Source organism: Cebus imitator, unplaced genomic scaffold, assembly GCF_001604975.1.
Source record: "Cebus imitator isolate Cc_AM_T3 unplaced genomic scaffold, Cebus_imitator-1.0 Scaffold140, whole genome shotgun sequence".
Lineage (NCBI taxonomy): Eukaryota > Metazoa > Chordata > Mammalia > Primates > Cebidae > Cebus > Cebus imitator.
Window position 1 is genome coordinate 1,884,891 of NW_016107455.1, and position 17,763 is coordinate 1,902,653.

Below are 17,763 nucleotides of genomic sequence, written 5' to 3' on the forward strand. Positions count from 1 at the left end.
AAAAAAAAAAAAAAAAAAAGAGACAAGGTCTCACTCTGTTGCTACCTAGGCTGAGTGACGCAATCATAGCTCACTGCAGCCTCCTGAGAACTCCTGCGGACATGTGATCCTCCCTCAACCTCCCAAGTAACTGGGACTACAGGCGTGTGCCTCCTCAGCCAGTTAATTTTCTTATTTTTTTTTTGTAGAGATGGGGGTCTCGCCATGTCATCCAGGCTGGTCTCAAGCAATCCTTCTGTGTCAGCCTCCCAAAGCTCCAGGATTACAGGTGTGAGCCACTGCACCTAGCCCTTGGGACATTTTAAATTGGAGCTTTATTCTTTTTCATAGTGACCAGTAATAGTACATTCTATATTTACATTGGTTGCAAACATTTCTTTCCTATTATGTAATTTGCCTTCTAATTTATATTTTCTAACCCAACATTTGTTGTTGTTGTTGTTTTGAGGCAGAGTCTCGCTCTGTAGCACAGTGCGAGTGCAGTGGAGCTATCTCAATTCACTGCAACCTCTGCCTCCCGGGTTCATGTGATTCTCCTGCCTCAGCCTCCTGAGTGACTGGGATTACAGGTGCCCACCACCACACCTGGCTAATTTTTTGTATTTTTAGTAGAGACAGGGTTTTGACACATTGGCCAGGCTGGTCTCGAACTCCTGACCTCAGGTGATCCACCTGCCTTGGCCTCCCAAAGTGTTGGGATTACAGACATGAGCCACCGAACCTGGCCCATTTTTTGTTTTTATTAAGTCAAATTTCTCAATCTTTTTCTTTTTGGTTTCTAACTGGTATTATGCTTACATTTTTCTGCTATTATAATGAAAAAAAATTATGAGAATAAAAGTTGGATAAGTCATAAGAAAACATCAGAAACAAAGAGTCTCAATGAAAAATCCATTACTCACTAAGGCTTTGGCATAGTTCCCAACTATGAACACAGACAACTAACAGGTAACTAGGTAGTGAAAATTTGTCAACCACTTCTGTTAGGTACCCACTGGGTGAAGCATGCCCTAATACTTCCTTGAATTTATACAGGGTATGTTGCAAATGTGCAAAATGACACAATGCCTGTAGAATGGTGTTCATAGGTGTTGGATCTGTCCTTCTCAGTATCTAGAAAAATTACAAATGCATTTACCCTCTTCATTAAGCAATGCCATCTCTGGGACTTTATCCTACAGATACACAGTACTTACATGCATACAATATGAATTTTTGTGAAACAAAGCTAATATTTACTCAGCACTTACTATGTGTCGAGAGCTCTACTAAACACTGTACGTATATATAGTAACCCACTGCAATATTGTTTGTAATAGCAAAAGACTGAAACAACCCAAGTCCCAATAGTAAGGGAAATTGTTAAATAAACTGTGGTAGATGCAGACAATGGAGGATAATGAAGCTGTACTGATGTACTGATAAGGAAATGTCCCCAAGATATGCTGTAAGTGATGTGAGAACAGGATGCAGAGCAGGAGACCTGGTGTGCTACTACTAATGTAAGAAAAGGAGGCAATGATATACTTACATGTATATGTATGTTTGTACTACAAAAAAAAGGAAAGACACACCAGAAACTAACAAATAATAACCTGAGAGAGAGGCAAGGGAATAGAGTGAAGAGTGACAGAGTAGGAAAGAAAATTCTTCTTCATCTATCTTTTTCTATTTTGATTTTGGAACAATGTAATTTCATTATCTATTAAAAGAATTACACGTTAAAAATAAAACAAAAAATGCAACACATATGCCCCCAAAACCCTGTGAGGAGCTCATACTTCACAATGCAATTTCACATCACTATCCTCGTTTTGATTTTGATCCTCACAACAATACTGTGAGGCAGGAGGGCAGTAAGTAAAGCCGACATCAAACCCAGGTCTTACATTTACATTTCGTCCTTCTCATAGGGCTCGGCTTCCTCCAGTTGAGCACTTGGTGGGCAGAGAGACTTGAGAGGTAGTTATGGCTTCAGCAACAGACAGCATTTAATCTAGCTCAGATAAATCTAGCATTTAATCTATCTTTGAAACCAACTCCATTTGCTCACAAATCCCATATCAACAAACAGGAACCCAGTTTTTGTTGGGTCCATTTATGAGGTAATTTGTATCTCTTATTTATTTATTTTTTACAGCCAGAGTCTCACTATGTTGCCCAGGCTGGACTTGAACTCCTGGGCTCAAGCAAACCTCCTGCCTCAGCCTGCTGGGTAGCTGGGACTACAGGCGCATACTACCATGTTTGGCTAGCTATTTTGTCTTTTTAAACAAAAGAGACACCATGTGTTCTAAGTGCATGTATTTAGAAAGGCATAACAGGATAGGTTGAATGTAAAAAAAAAAAAAAAAAAAAAGCCAGAGGAAGAGAACCAAAACCACCACTTATAATATGACTGCCATTTCAAACGGTGATCTGAGAAGAGGCTTCTTTTTCCTCCAGAGGAAACATAAAAGTCTGTGTGGTGACGACACATTTACATTCATAAACCATTTGCTGATAAAAGAAGAGATACTCTTATAGCCGGATATTACTTGTGGCCTCTTTCAGAAACAAAGGTTAGAAAGGACCGTTTCTCTGGTAAATACACTAGGAAAAATGCAGGGTGGAAAATGTGGTAGAGAAAAGGGATTGTTTGGCTTGTGGTTTGTATTTTTTAAACCATTAAACCACCACAAAGTTGAGTCAGCAGAAGTGTCCACAGACCGAGAAGTGCCCTCTAGTAAGGAGCCCAAAAGAAGCCTGTTCACTTCCGGGCTGTTTTCTTTCTCTAGACCAGTGAGCACGAGCCAGGCAGTCCTGAGAGCACACGCAGCTCTCCACGAGCTCTGAGGGTGGACCAGGAGAGGAAAGCACAAATTTAGATGTCATCCAAGGGCCTTGTTTTCCCACTGAAACTCAATGACTCTTCTCTAACCCCAAACTATCGCTATTCCTTTGTTTCAGACGAAGTCTGCTTGATGGTCATTCCTCAAAAGCTCTGTGGATGGCAAGTCACATTATTTCTTGGCTTCATTCCTCTGATCTGTTCAACTTATGCTCCAAATGCCAAGAGCTGCCATTCTCAGCCACCATTTCTCTGGCTGGGATCCCTTTCCCCTTTCAGAAAAAAGCCACAGCCCTAATATCCTCCCTAAAACTCTACTCACCCTTGAAGAATCCCTACGGAGGCCTCACAGTTCCAGTCACTCACCATCTCCCTTGCAGTTTATCCCCTGTGTGGCTCTGCACTTATTCTTGTGTTTATGTTTTACATATTTGTTCTTACAATAGATTACAAACACCATATGGAGCCAAGATTTACAGCCTTAATTGTCCCAGCTTCAATTCCTTGCAACCCCACTGTACCGAGCCTTGGAAGGAGCAAAGTACTAACATGCTACTGATAGAGCATAATAGGACAGCTGGGCTTGGACCCTCACCCCTCCTAGTTTCCAAAAACTACCTTAAGTCCAACCCAACAGCCTTTCTCTTTTATGGCTGGGTTTGCTCCACAACACCCACCCACTCCCTCCTCCACAGACTCCAAATTTGACTGGNGTCTGCTCTGTTGTTCACTATTTGCCACCATGTTCTTCCTGACACCCTCTAGTCCCTGGGCTTCCGAGGTGCTCTCTCCAATCCCCTCACCCTTTTCAATAACCTCAGCTTCCAGGTCTTCCTATCGTCTCCTCACTGAGGGAAGGTCCTCCCTAATTCTTGTCAACTGCCTTCTTGGAAAAAATCATCCCTTCTCTGCTTTTCGCGGTCTATTTATCTTATATCTTACAGTCTGAGGAGCACACCACGAATGCCACTTCTGTCACATCACAGCCCTCTTCAAATCCCCTTCCTGTGTCACAGGTGAATAAGTATAAATTCCTCTGAGGGTCAGGGACATTCATTCCACCACGGCCTATGCACGGTTCCTTGCATCCCATCAATAAATGTGAGTTGATGCTACAGCTAATGCTTTTTCCTCGGCACTAGTTTATTCACCTCCACTGCTTTCTCTCACGACACTAAGTCCACACTATGGGTCATCTGCCCAGTACACTGGTGATGTGGCATAATGATCACACTAGGGCACTGAACTTTTAGAGATCTGAAGCTGGAACCATGGAGCAGTTTAGACGGCTCTCCTCTAGAAGGGAAAGGTTAGGGAGCTTCATGTTCCAGTCCTCTTGCTCTCATTAGTCTATAGATAACACTAACAATAGTAGCAATGGAAGCGAATATGTCTAAGCACTTATGCACCTGGCATGGTTCTCACAACAACCCTATGAGATAGGTCCAATTAGTATCCCTATTTTACAGATGAGAAAGTTGAGGCTTAGATAGGTTAAATGTCAACGACTACTGTTACACAGCCAATAGATGGGTTAGCCAGGATGCATACCCAGGCAGTCTGGCTCCAGATTCTGTGCTTAACCTCCGTCCTTCTTAAACCAATGTAAACACACCCTGGAGACAATCTGGTGAAAATTATAGGCTCTCTCTACAGGTGACAGGACATCTATACACAAAACTCTACATTAGATATGAGGAGATTTCTCCCTGAAGCAGATGCCTCATTGCAGGTTAGGAGCCTCTGTCACATAGTCTGTCCTTGCCCACATAATGGTAGCCCCCTCTTAGTCACACACTGATAAGGAAGCACCAGTGAACTGGAGAACACATGCTTCCTCTGTTCCATCTACATATACGATTTCTCAGCTGAAGTCATGCAGGCTCTTTGGTTAATAAAAATGGATGATGAAAAGCCCTTCTGAGAGGGCTGGGTGTGGTGGCTCATGCCTGTAATCCCAGCACTTTGGGAGGCCAAGGCAGGCGGATCACTTGAGGTCAGGAGTTCAAGACCAGACTGGCCAACAGGTGAAATCCCATCTTTACTAAAACTACAAAAAAAAAAAAAATAGCTGGGTGTGGTGGCGGGAGCCTGCAATCTCAGCTACTCAGGAGGCTGAGACACAAGAATCACTTGAACCTGGGAGGCAGAGGTTGCAGTGAGCTGAGATCGCGCCACAGCACCCCAGCCTGGGTGGACAAAGCAAGATTCCATCTCAACAACAACAAAAAAGGGACAGAGCGAGACTCTGTCTCAACATCAACAAAAAAAGCCCTTCTGAAAGAACCCAGATATCCTGATTTGATGATAGCAACACTGTCCCCAAGCCTGAGAGACATGAAGCCCTCTGAGGTGACAAAATAAATTTGCATTTTGCCCTTTTCCCGGAAATCAGAAACCTCTGCTTTTAAGTTCTACAATTCACTCTTGTTTCAGCAAGTTTGGCCCAACATTGCCTATAATTTCCATTATTTGTAACTAGAGATCCAGAACTGAACCTCAAACAGACCGGCAAATAATGTCTTTTGTAAGTAATATATACTTTTAAGGAAGCTGTGTGTGTCAAATTAAGAGATTTGAATTCCAATTCTATCTCTGATTCTGTACAACGTGAATAAGACACAACTGTCAATAAGTTTCAGTTTCTTCACATAAAACCTGGGTATAATCACCCATGTTCACATCCTGAGTTACTCTAATCTGATGTCATGAGGAGAAATAAGTACGAATACATTAGCAAACTACGAATTTGCATGAAGCCAGATGCCCCGTTGCTTTATGTCCTGAGTACCTCTGACAGAAATATGGGCTAATCATAACTCCTTAGATTTATATAACAGTATACAGTTTGAAAAATGCTTGCATACATTATTTCATTTGATGGCTCCATACAAACTGTAGGAGCTATAAAGAAACAAAGTAGGCCAGGCATGGTGGCTCATTCCTGTAATCCCAGCATTTTGGGAGGCCGAGGTGGGTGGGTCACAAGGTCGGGAGTTTAAGACCAGCCTAGCCAATACTAAAAATACAAAAATTAGCCAGGCGTGGAGGAGGCTGAGACCGAAGAATCACTTGAACCCGGGTGGTGGAGGTTGCAGCAAGCCGAGATCGTGCCACTGCACTCTAGCCTGGCAAAAGAGCGAGACTTTGTCTTAAATAAATAAATAAATAAATAAAAAGAAACAAAATAATTGTCCATGTTACTGATACAGAAATGTGACACTACAAGGAGTTCAATTACTGCCCAGCATCTAAAATCAGGATTAATTATTAGTAACTGTCTCTCCACAACTCACCTGGTTCTACAACATAGTATTATATAAATAATGTGTTGAGTTTTGTGCCTAGCTTTGAACATGCCATCTCTAAAATAACATGTGGCAGTTTGGCTGGTGAGACAATTATAGGTCATAACATTGGTTTTTAGAAAGCAGCAGAAATCTAGATATAATCTGAACTGGTCACATGTTTCTTTCTAATCTCTAACATGCCAAAGTCTCTTTAACTGAAATCATTAAGAGGGCTCCTTTCCAGAAGGAAGTCTGGAAATTTTACTAAAATGAAAGAAATCAGGAACAGAGAGGCTCATTTGTAAGAAAAGATAGCGAATTAGAAACAATTTCAAATGTTCATGTATCTGAAAGGAACAAAAGCAATGTGAAAAATGGAAAACTCAACCTTGGTTCAAAATGAAAACCAGGAGAGACAAAATTTTTAAAACGTAAGTATTTTCCTTCAGTGAACGTTGCAGAATTAGATAATATCCCCCCGTATCTTTACTTAAAAGTTGTTACTTATCATATTGAGAAACTAGACCAAATAAGCCTTAAGAACTATCTTATGATAATTCCACATTCAGAGCTCTGCTGTGTCAGGCTCTAGAAATGGAATACAATCTCATAACTAAGTGAACCAATCACAAAGAAGTAAAGTTTCATCTTAAGGCTGGTTCATTAGAAAGATCACCTAGGAATTGCTTGACTGACTATCAAATACATTGTTATTTGCATGACAAAATGCCATTGGTAACTACTGAAGCTGGGTGACAGGCATATGCCGAGCCCCTTAACACAATTCTGTTTACTTTACATATGTTTAAAATTGTCCAAGATAAAAAGTTAAGAACTAAATAACCTTATCAAAAAGCAGCATGGACAAAATTCAGGAAAATTTTGAGTGGATGCAGTTTCTTATTTGCTAAAGTCACAACGTGCTAACGTGGGACACAAACCCTCACAGGACATAAACCTTCACAAAATGCCCCATTCTCCACTCTGTACTCAAATTCCCAGCCAAAAATGACGCGCCTTTCCTCCCGACGCCAGACATTTACACATCTCCAGGTCCTTTATACGGTTTTCTATCTACTCATTCACTGTTTCTGCTAACCAATGACCATGAATTGACCTGTTATTTCATGAGTAGACAACACGCTACTAGAACAGAGAAGTTGAGAGAAAGCACAGTTTAGTGGTTAAGAAAACTGGCTCTGCTGCAGGACCATCTGGGTTATAATTCTGGCTCTAACATTTACTAGCTAGGGGATCTGCAGGTTACTGTGGCTTAAAGATTAGGCTCTTCTCAGATGAATTTCTAAGAATGAGAGGAATCAAAGATGATTTTCTAGATTTTAAATTCTTATTTTACAAAATATTTTTGTCAACTTTTCAAAATGAAAGATAATATATCAAATCCCAAAGTCTGTTCCTCATCTAACTGTGAAATCCATTTCTGATATGATCCATTAACAAGCTACAAAATGCATAGTCAAGTATTTCAACGAGCAGGAGAGAAAAGAAACCTGTGTTGGTGTTACGTGTTAGATATGCATCCAATTTTCAGTATAACTGACAATGAATACTAGAATTCATCAACTTGAAGTTACCCAACTGGTACAGTAAGGCAAAAACTAATTTCTCCTTTTATATCTCTCCTGGTCAGACAAAACCTTCTGTCCATTTTGCGAAATAGTTTATCTGTTACAAAACAGTTTCTGAGCAAGAGGGCCATGAACATGGCCAATGGGGAGAATCAAAGCTAGGGCTGGGCAGAGGGGAAGGGCAGCTTGCCCAGGCATCTTTGCTCTGTTTATCTCCAACATGTATTATCAACACCACTTTTTCAGAAACATCCATCTTAATAGTCAGGAATCCCAAAGAGAATAGCAACAAACTGTTAACAATGTTATCTACAGAAACAAAATCCCAGCAATGCTTCTTAAGGTTGTCATGTCTCCCAAGAGGGCACAAAAAGAGGTCCTGCCTCGGATGTGCCAGCCAATGTCCACCAGGATGACAGACAAGAAGGCTCTGCTGAGGTAAACACACATTGCCAACATAATAACATACTATGCGCTCTCCTAAGGTCAGACCAAGTGTGCCAATTAAATTAGATCATGTTTTCTTTCCTTCCTTCCTGTTAAGTCAGAAAGAACATTACCAAGAAATACATGAGAATAATTTATTTTGGCTTTAAATGAACGACTCCCTACCCCCACTCTAGTTCTATTATCTTTTGGCTGTCCTCTGAAATGCTTTGCTGTGCTTAATCACAGGCATTTCAGTTATTTGAGAACAACAAAAAAGTTAATCTTTACTAGATAGCTGCACTAAGACAGATTACAGACAAGTTATGGGGATACCAAGACCCTGTATTATGCAGTTCTCTCAGCATAATAATGAAATGAGTCAGTTAGCAGAAGCAAAACTTAAGTACAAATAAAGAGGTAAAGCTAAATGGAAAAATTATATACAGTAAAGAGACCTAAAATTATCTTTAAGAGTAAATATTTAGGTTCAAAATAATAAAGACACTAACTCACACTACAAAAAACCACATTTTCCAGATTTAACAAGTGTCTATCCTCTCTTAAACAGAAAACACTACTATCTTCAACCTCACTGACTACAAAATGATGGATCCAGGCTCATCTAAACAAATGTAACTTTACTTCTTTTCCTAAGTGCTAACCTATACAATAACAAACCCAATTACAGGAACCAAATTAGACCAGAAATGAAACAGAAGCTTCAGAGGGATCATTGGAAGCAACAGAAAACTTTAACTCAGTATCTTATGTTTGCTACAAATAATCTAATCTTTCAAATTTAAGAAAAGTATCCATTTCTTAACTCTCACCAACTTACAGATATAAGTAAATTGTGAGTTATTTTTACTGTCTGCTAGCTTTGCTGAGGTTTAAAGCCTTCTGTACTGATCCTAATGTATATTCGTCTTAAAATTCACCTTACAAGAAACCACCAATTTTAAAATGTTGTATTCTAATTCACAATAGTTAATTTAACAGGTACCTCTGAAATCACAGAACAATTACAGAAATCACAGAAGGTGAATATGCAACTATCTGATGATGATGAGAAATGCAGTAACAACACTTGTATTCGTTTACATATAAACACTGGGCTGCTGAGGTTCACAGCAGATCCCAGGGGCAGTCAGCCAAAGTCCACCAGTGATTACTCTCACAGGGAGATGAAAAGCCTTAGAATGACAAATAAATGGTCTTCAGATTTTGGCTATCATATACAAGCCTGTGCTGTCCAATCAACATACTAGAGTGCTGTCAAGTTCAAAACTCAGCTTAGCAGGCTCTTCTAACCAGCAATTTTCAAATACGAGCTACGGAAGTCCCATATGCTCATGCCCAAATCTCCACACCTCCTCCTCTTCCTTTATCCTTGTAAATCCTAGGGCTGTGAGGAACATAGCTGGAAAATCACTATTCTAAATACAGAGTGGGGCAACAACAAAGAGCTGCTAAAATCTCCTTGTCTTTCCTTTTTAAAAAATAAAATGCCTGGCTAATTCCTGTTGGGTAAAATGTATGCTAAAGTTTGTTTCCAAAAAGCTCTGAATGTGAATCTTCTCTGGCTTTCCTACCTGTTTCCTCTCAGTCTTCTAACTAGTCTACTAAGCTGCAGTTAATGTTTTTCCTAGACAGAATCCACTGGCTAAAAGAAAAAGGGACTCTGGGAAAGAGCTGGCTACAAAATGCCACCAGCACACATGCATCTACACGCTCACATGTACACATATGCCATGGTAGTTGCCACTTTTGGTTTGGAACCCTAAAAATTAAAGTGTAAAATCTCCTTCAAAAGGCTTTGATCAATTACTAAAGACAGTCTTTAAAAACATGGTCTCAAAATTTTATAATAATATACCCTGAAGTGTTAATCAATGGTGATCTCTAGGTGGTTGGATTATTAGAGATTTTTTTTAAATCTCTATTTTAAAATTTTTCTACAACTCACATATTACCTGTGTTATTTTGTTTAGTCTAGTTAGCGTAAGTTATGACTTTTCCCTAGGTTTTGATTTGTCAGTATTAAAAAGTTCTAAGTAGTAAGCAAAGCATTCTTTTCCACTTTAGGCATGATAACTTCTAAGGAGTCTCTAATAAATGCCTAAAGAAAGCTTCTTGCTAGTCCCATTCTCCCATGCAGAAGGCTTCTGACTTTCTAGAGTACCGATGTAATAGATGACAATGCATCAAACGCCGTATATCAAGTATCCTGGCAAGGGCAGTCAACCTCCTCACTAGCCAAGCGTCTACAAAGAGGGGAGGGTCAGCATAGTTTGCAACAAATGTAGCACATAGCGGTCTCAGAGTCAAGGAGTTTAGGCATGCCATACTGGTCAGGGGAATCCTGGGGTCAAATCAGATCCTCAGATTTTTCTGTAGCATAGTCTAGTCAGTGGAGCCAATTACTGAGAAATCCTCCATACTAAAGCAGCCTGACACCCAGAGAGGCAGAGTACAGCAGACCCAATCACTTGGAGTTAGTATTACCAAACTGAGCTCACCTTTGTGGCCATGGTCTTCACCCCATGAATTCTCTACTCTCCATTTTGTGAAAGCACCATCCTGATCATCCTACAAAAAAGCAGATGATGGTAAGCAGTCTGAAGCCAGATTCTCCCTGCTGAGGTGTCACATAATTTTAACTCTTCTGTAGCCTGCTCTACACAGGCAGGACATACTTGGTCAGGGCCACATATTTCCTACTGTCACCAAAGGGATACTCCAACAGAAACGAAATTTGAATCTCTTGGGGCAAAAACATAATAAACTAACAAAATAATAAATACTATCTTATCCTTTCTATTCTATACATAAAATAAGCATGTAAAAGTGCTACTTGACTAAGAAAAATATATTACGCCACTAAAAGCAGTAAACACCATTTGAAGCTGGGGATTCTTGCTTTTAATACTGATTAAAGCAAATGCACCCTACTTTATTTTAGGAATAATTCTAAAACATTGTCAGAGTCTTTCTTAAACAAAACAAAATAAACTCATCATACTGCCCGATTTTCTACTTGGGGAAACCAAATACTGACACTCTCCAAATGTGTTCTTTTACTGATGCAGTTACACAAATACTGAATTTCATAGAAGAGACTGAATGGCAAAGCAAAAGTAAAAAGACTATTTTCATAAACAAAAGCCAGGCAGTTCTACTGTTCTCCTTCTTCCATCTTCATTATTAAAATAAGCTCGTTTCATCTTCTTCTTTTTTTTTTTAATTTAAAGTTTTTTTTTTTTTTTTGAGACGGAGTTTCACTCTTGTTACCCAGGCTGGAGTGCAATGGCGCGATCTTGGCTCACCGCAACCCCCCCCTCCTGGGTTCACGCAATTCTCCTACCTCAACCTCCTGAGTAGCTGAGATTACAGGCACGCGCCACCATGCCCAGCTAATGTTTTGTATTTTTAGTAGAGACGGGGTTTCACCATGTTGACCAGGATGGTCTCCATCTCTTGACCTCATGATCCACCCGCCTCGGCCTCCCAAAGTGCTGGGATTACAGGCTTGAGCCACCGCGCCTGGCCTCATCTTCTTAAAGAGACAGTGATACTTATCATGACAACCTTAATTTACAGCCTTTACTACAGTGACACAGAGAGGGACAAGAGGAAGGCTCCATTTGGGAAAAGACTTTTCTCTTTCATGTTTATCCAGGACATTTACTGATGTCAAAGCAACTTAAATATTTGTAGCATGAGAAGAGCACTGACCCCTGTATTATCGTCTAATGATTTCATCTGTCAACTCCCACTTGCAAATAACTATATGATGAGTCTCAACTATATGGGATTTGGTTCTCTTTGGCTCTGCTAACCCAAACACTCCACTCTTGGCAGTTTTCTGGGATCTCAGTAATTTTCCGTCTCACAAATAGTGCCAACAAACAATAAACTCAAAAGTTGCAAACACCCTTACCTGTACTAATCCTCTTTGTCACCAAATCCTTTAAAACCATATTGTTATATAGTATACATATAGTATATAACAGGTGGCATATTATATGTTTGTTTTGGTTGTCTATTCTCCCCACTGTAGTCCAACTTTAATTTCCTTTTAAATATCACTGTTAGAGTCGATGTCACCTAAAGTGATACAGTTACTTGTTACTCTAAGTCTGAAAATGTTTCCGATGTTTCCCCTTCACCAATGAATTTTGGCCAATGCAGTGACCTAGATCAAATTGTTCTTTGGGTCATCTAAAATTACAAAATGATAATACTTGGAACTCCCTTATAGGGATTCCATGATATCAGCAACAAAAGAAAGAAAATTGTGACAATATAACCACTAGTATGCATTTATCTCTGTACTATTACTCAAGTGTAGTTCAAACTTGTTTTAGTGATCAAAAACTCTAGTGGAATGAAGAGAAAAGTGTTCAATATAAAATTCCAGTTATAATAATATAAATTCTGCTTTATACTATTAGCATGTAAGGTAGCTCCATTTTCCTAAGGAAATAAACCATGCTAATCAAAGAATGAATGTTCCCAAGAAAATGACAGTGAAGAATTTATTTTTACTTCTGAAAAATACAAATATTCTATGAGATAGAAATGATAAAAAGCTGAATTTCTCTTGCAAATTACAAGAGGTCTTCTTTTTCTTTTTTCAGAAAAGAACTCTCGGCCACGCATGGTGGCTGATGCCTGTAATCACAGCATTTTGGAAGGGCTGAGGCAGGTAAATTGCTTGAAGTCAGTAGTTCGAGACCAGCCTGGCCAACATGGTGAAACCCTGTCACCACTAAAAATACAAAAAAAAAAAAAAAAAAAAAAAAAAAAACAAAAAAAAAAAAAAAAAAAAAAAAAAAAAAAAAAAAAAAAAAAAAAAAAAAAAAAAAAAAAAAAAAAAAAAGAACTCTCTATATAGTTAAAAAATTTTTATTTAAAGAGCTTTAGTTATAAAGCATCCTTATTTGAAAAATATTTATTTATTTAATTTGTTTGTTTATTTTTATTTTGAGACAGATTTTCACTCTGTCACCCAGAGTGAAAATAGTGCCAACTATTTAGTTAGGTTGGAGTGCAGTAGCACAATCTTGGCTCACTGCAACCTCTGCTTCCCGGGTTCAAGTGATTCTCCTGACTCAGCCTCCTGAGTAGCTGTAATTACAAGTACACAACACCAAGGCTGGCTAATTTTGTATTTTCAGTAGAGACAGGGTTTCACCATGCTGGCCAGGCTGTGATCTGCCCACTTTGGCCTCCCAAAATGCTGGGATTACAAGAGTGAGCCACAGGACTCGGCTAAAAACCTTTTTAATATTACTTATTTATTTATTCATTCATTCATTTTGAGACAGAATCTCACTCCATCACCCAGGCTGGAGTACAGTGGCATGATCTTAGCTCACTGCAACCTCCACCTCCTGGAACAGAAATCATATACACTATGAATGAAGCTCTGTTGGGTAAACAGTCTGCAGGAGAATGTGGATCCATCTGTGCAAACACTCCAGCAGGCATGCTGAGGGTCATACCTTCTCTGAGACAGCAGTGAAGGTCATGGCGTGGGTCATAAGTGACTCACCAAAAGTCAGCCTCTCTGCTTTATTCATGTTCTTCAAGGAGACACCAAACACTAACTCATGGTCATAGCTGTTAAAAGAATGATAGTACAAAATAAAGGGAGGACCATCACAGGGAAAACCGGCTTTTGGTTGTAAAAGGAATTCAGAAGAAACTGAAGGGGCGCAACAGCTCCAAATAAGCCTCTAGCTGTAGCTCTTCAGAAAGAATATGGAACATGCAGAATTTAGTCTCTCAGTGGGAGTCTATTCTCTATGTGTCACAAGAGCATGCAGGGAAAAAAGGAGATGATTAAACAAATATTCTCTACATCAGAAGTTGACAAGTTTACATTGTCATTTAAGCAAGAATACTTTTATATCATTGATGATTAAAATTTAAATAAATAATGCCCAAAATATTGGGGATATTTTTGCGTAAGCACTACACTCACATTGTTAAATAACAAACAAAAGGCAAAGTACAGGTAAGAGAGGTCCTTGCTTGTTCTAATTGGTGTGAGAGACACACTTGAGAGTTTGATCTGTTTTCAAAAATTTTTAAACCTCATTAATTCTCTTTTAGCAGATTTCTCTATCAAGATATTTATTCAACTTCCTACAAGTAACAACTACTTATAAGTAACCCCAAAATGGTGAATTTTAACAGTCAAGGAATCCTATATAGCTCAGGAATGAACCTTCACTGTCATAAATGACCAGGAGGAATGCTTTAAAAATATGTATGCAAATTAGTCCCACTTGTCAAAAAGACAGAATACAAAGTTACGAAAGTAAGACAGCAAACAGGAGCTCTGGAAAATCTTTCATTACATTCTCAAATGCACTGAACACATTTACACAGTACTCAATTATTTTTTTAAAAGTGTCTTTCTCATAGAAGATGGCTTTTTAGGAACACCCAACAATTTCCACTCAGATACAAAGTGTGATCTTGATGTCCTGGGGTAGAGTATTTAAGTATGTGGAGTTTCTGCTATGAATCCTCAAATTCTATAGGATGCAAAGAAAGAGACATGCCCTTAGGCCAACCTTAATCTTCGGATGAACCTCAGCAGAGTCATTTTGTAACACGAGCACACTCCAACAGCAACAACCCACAAGTGACTTTCTATTTTAAATTTCCTACACTCACACATTCATGTCACTGAGGCCCAGCTTGCCATTGAAGTGTTTTCCAACATCACAGCCAAACCACACAGCCTAGAAATAGAAGAAAGAGGGTGAAAGAAAGTCAACATAAACCCTGTCTTCCTATTACACCAAAGAAGTAAAAGATGTTTGAACCCCAAAGATACAAAAACAATACCAACCTCTCCGTCTTTGATGGAGGCAGCAACCATCTTTTTCAGGAAGTCAATGGGCTGGTTGTTGTACAGAGTTTTTCTCCCTCCAACCATATTGCTTAAGTATTCCACGGTGTAAAGTTTGTTGTACTTGTGCTGGGGCCTAGGGTCATTCACTAAACAAATCTATTGAGATCAAGAACATATTGATTAGAGCACAAAACAAGGAATGTCAAGCAAGACGTAGCTCTCCTCTAGGTTCATGTTTGCATCAAGCTCATCATCTCTGCCTATAAGCTAAGCACTACAGCCACATTGTTATTTAACAATTTCTTTGTTATTTAACAAAGAAACAAAAGGTGGCAAAATACATGTGAAAGAGGCCCCTGATTATTCTAATTCTTGTAAGAGACAACTTAGGAGGTACAGGAGGTACATCTGTTTTTCCTGCAGGCAGGGACTGCTCTAAAACTTTTTTTTTTTTTTTTTTTTTTTTTTTTTTAAAGCCTCGCTCTGTCACCCAGGCTGGAGTGCAATGGCATGATCTCGGCTCACTACAACCTCCACCTCCTGGGTTCAAGTGATTCTCCTGCCTCAGCCTCCCAAATAGCTGGGATTACAGGCGTACGCCACCATGCCCAAATAATTTTTGTATTTTTAGTAGAGACAGGGTTTCACCATGTTGGCCAGGATGTTCTCAAACTCCCGACCTCAGGTGATCCGCCTGCTTCAGCCTCCCAAAGTGCTGGAATTACAGGTGTGAGCCACCGCACCTGGCCCCCAGAACTAATTCTGAAAAATTACATGCACTGAGTAAGGAAAATTGGAGAGCTCATCACAAGGCTCCTGCTCTCAAGTTACAAAACAGGCATCTGCTTTAAACAGGACCAGGAAGCCAATAAAAGGAATCATCCTGCTAGGCAGATGAGGAAGACCTACCTAAAGGGAAGAGGAAAAACTATGATTAGTCCCTTCAACAAGAGGTCCCAGAGGGGACCTCAGTACAGAAGTGCTCTGAATCCATAGTAAGAAACACTCAATACACCTCCATCGTCTTTGCACTTGAGAATGATTCTGGTCCTAAACAGGGGCACATGTGGGAATTAAAGTGACTGCTGTCTTACAGTTTAAAAAGTCTCTGAAGAGGAACATTGGGGAAAGTATGATAAATCCTGGCACCACCAACTTCATTAGGTGCATAAAATACTTCAGAAGAAGTGGGGAAAAATGTTTATTGTCTAGTTTGATAATCATGCATGCTAACCCAGAATCTTATACCACTCCCTGTGGTTAACAGTTGTTTGAAAGTAAACAGCCAGTGACTACCAATGTCATTCTCCAACCTTATCTTCCATATTGAAGAGTGGCTTGACATGTTCCCTGTAAAACTCCAAGGGTGTTATGGGGCCAATCTTCTGATAATTTTTATCTTTGTCTCGATACTCCCAGGTGAATGTCTCTGGTGGATTACCCAAACAGATGCACACCACTCGGAATATCTGGAAGAGAAAAGGAGGACAGACGAGCAATGGCTAGGAGAAAATGTTATTTTTTTCATCTCTTCACTTTCCTTAAGCTTAGGAAACACAAGAAGTTAGTGGTTAAATTCAAACCAGAAATTTCACAAGAAATCTAATACTGTGTCAAAAATTGGAAAGCTTATGTCTGGGATTTGCTATCAGTCAACTTGTGAGTTCTCAAATAAATATTGTGAACAATGCAATTCTGAATGTTAATATTTATTAAACTTCCTTGGCCAAGAATCTGCCTACCATTGATATTAACAAGATCTCAGTTGCTGCTCTGCTGATTATTTTTCAAGTAACAATGACAAATTTTATAAATGGATTTCCTTCCCTTTATGCATTGATGTTTTCCTTATATTACAACACGGGTCTCTACTCACAGGAAAGAAACTAGTTTTTCAGCTGGAGTTGGATGACAATGCCTATTAAAACTATTATTAGAAGAGGAGAGCCAGGTGAGGTGGCTCATGCCTGTAATCCCAGCACTTTGGGAGGGTGAGGCAGGAGGATCGCTTGAACACAGGAGTTCAAGACCATCCTGGGCAACATAGTGAAACAAACATCTTAAAAAAGAAAAAAATGAGCCGGGTATGGTGGCTCATGCCTGTAGTCCCAGCTGCTCAGGAGGCTGAGGTGTGAGGCTCACTTGAGCCCAGGAGGCAGAGGCTGCAGTGAGCCATGATTGTGTCACTACACTCCAGCCTGGGTGACAGAGCAAGATCCTATCTCAAAAAATACAAAAAGTAGGGGCACATGTTCTCAGGATCTCCTGAGAGCTATTTCATGGTTAAAAAAAAAAAAAAAAAAAAGTACAAAAATTAGCCAGGCATGGTGGCCTGCACCTGTGGGTGGTCGGTCCCAGCTACTTGGGAGGCTGAGATTGGGTGACCACTTGAGCCCAGGAGGCAGAGGTTGCAGTGAGTTGAGACCACACCACTGCACTCCAGCCTGGGTGACAGAGCAAGGACCCTGTCTCAAAAATAAGACGAGTAACTTTTAGTTAAGATATAATTTTTTGGGTTGTGAGACAACATATTTTCTAATGATGTCACAACACCTTCAAGATAACATCATTACAATCCAAGGATGTATTTTATATCGTTTTCATTTTATAGGAATGCAAAAGTAAGGCCAGGCGAGATCAGGAGTTCGAGACCAGTCCGGCCAACATGGTGAAACCCTGTCACTACTACAGACACAAAGAATTAGCCGAGCCTGGTGGCACGCACCTATAATCCCAGCTACTCGGGGTCTGAGA

The 17,763-nt window shown here is 39.8% G+C and overlaps 1 protein-coding gene across 1 annotated transcript in view; it reads right to left on the minus strand.

The window, feature by feature from the left end:
- BLMH (bleomycin hydrolase) overlaps window positions 1-17,763 on the minus strand; it is a 46,497-nt gene that overhangs the window by 8,375 nt on the left and 20,359 nt on the right. The window contains exons 7-11 of the mRNA XM_017542032.2: window positions 16,323-16,478; window positions 15,007-15,165; window positions 14,829-14,896; window positions 13,646-13,763; window positions 10,658-10,727 (exon numbers count right to left, since the gene is read on the minus strand). Coding sequence (XP_017397521.1) covers window positions 10,658-10,727; window positions 13,646-13,763; window positions 14,829-14,896; window positions 15,007-15,165; window positions 16,323-16,478 — 571 coding nt within the window. The remainder of the gene's footprint in view (window positions 1-10,657; window positions 10,728-13,645; window positions 13,764-14,828; window positions 14,897-15,006; window positions 15,166-16,322; window positions 16,479-17,763) is intronic.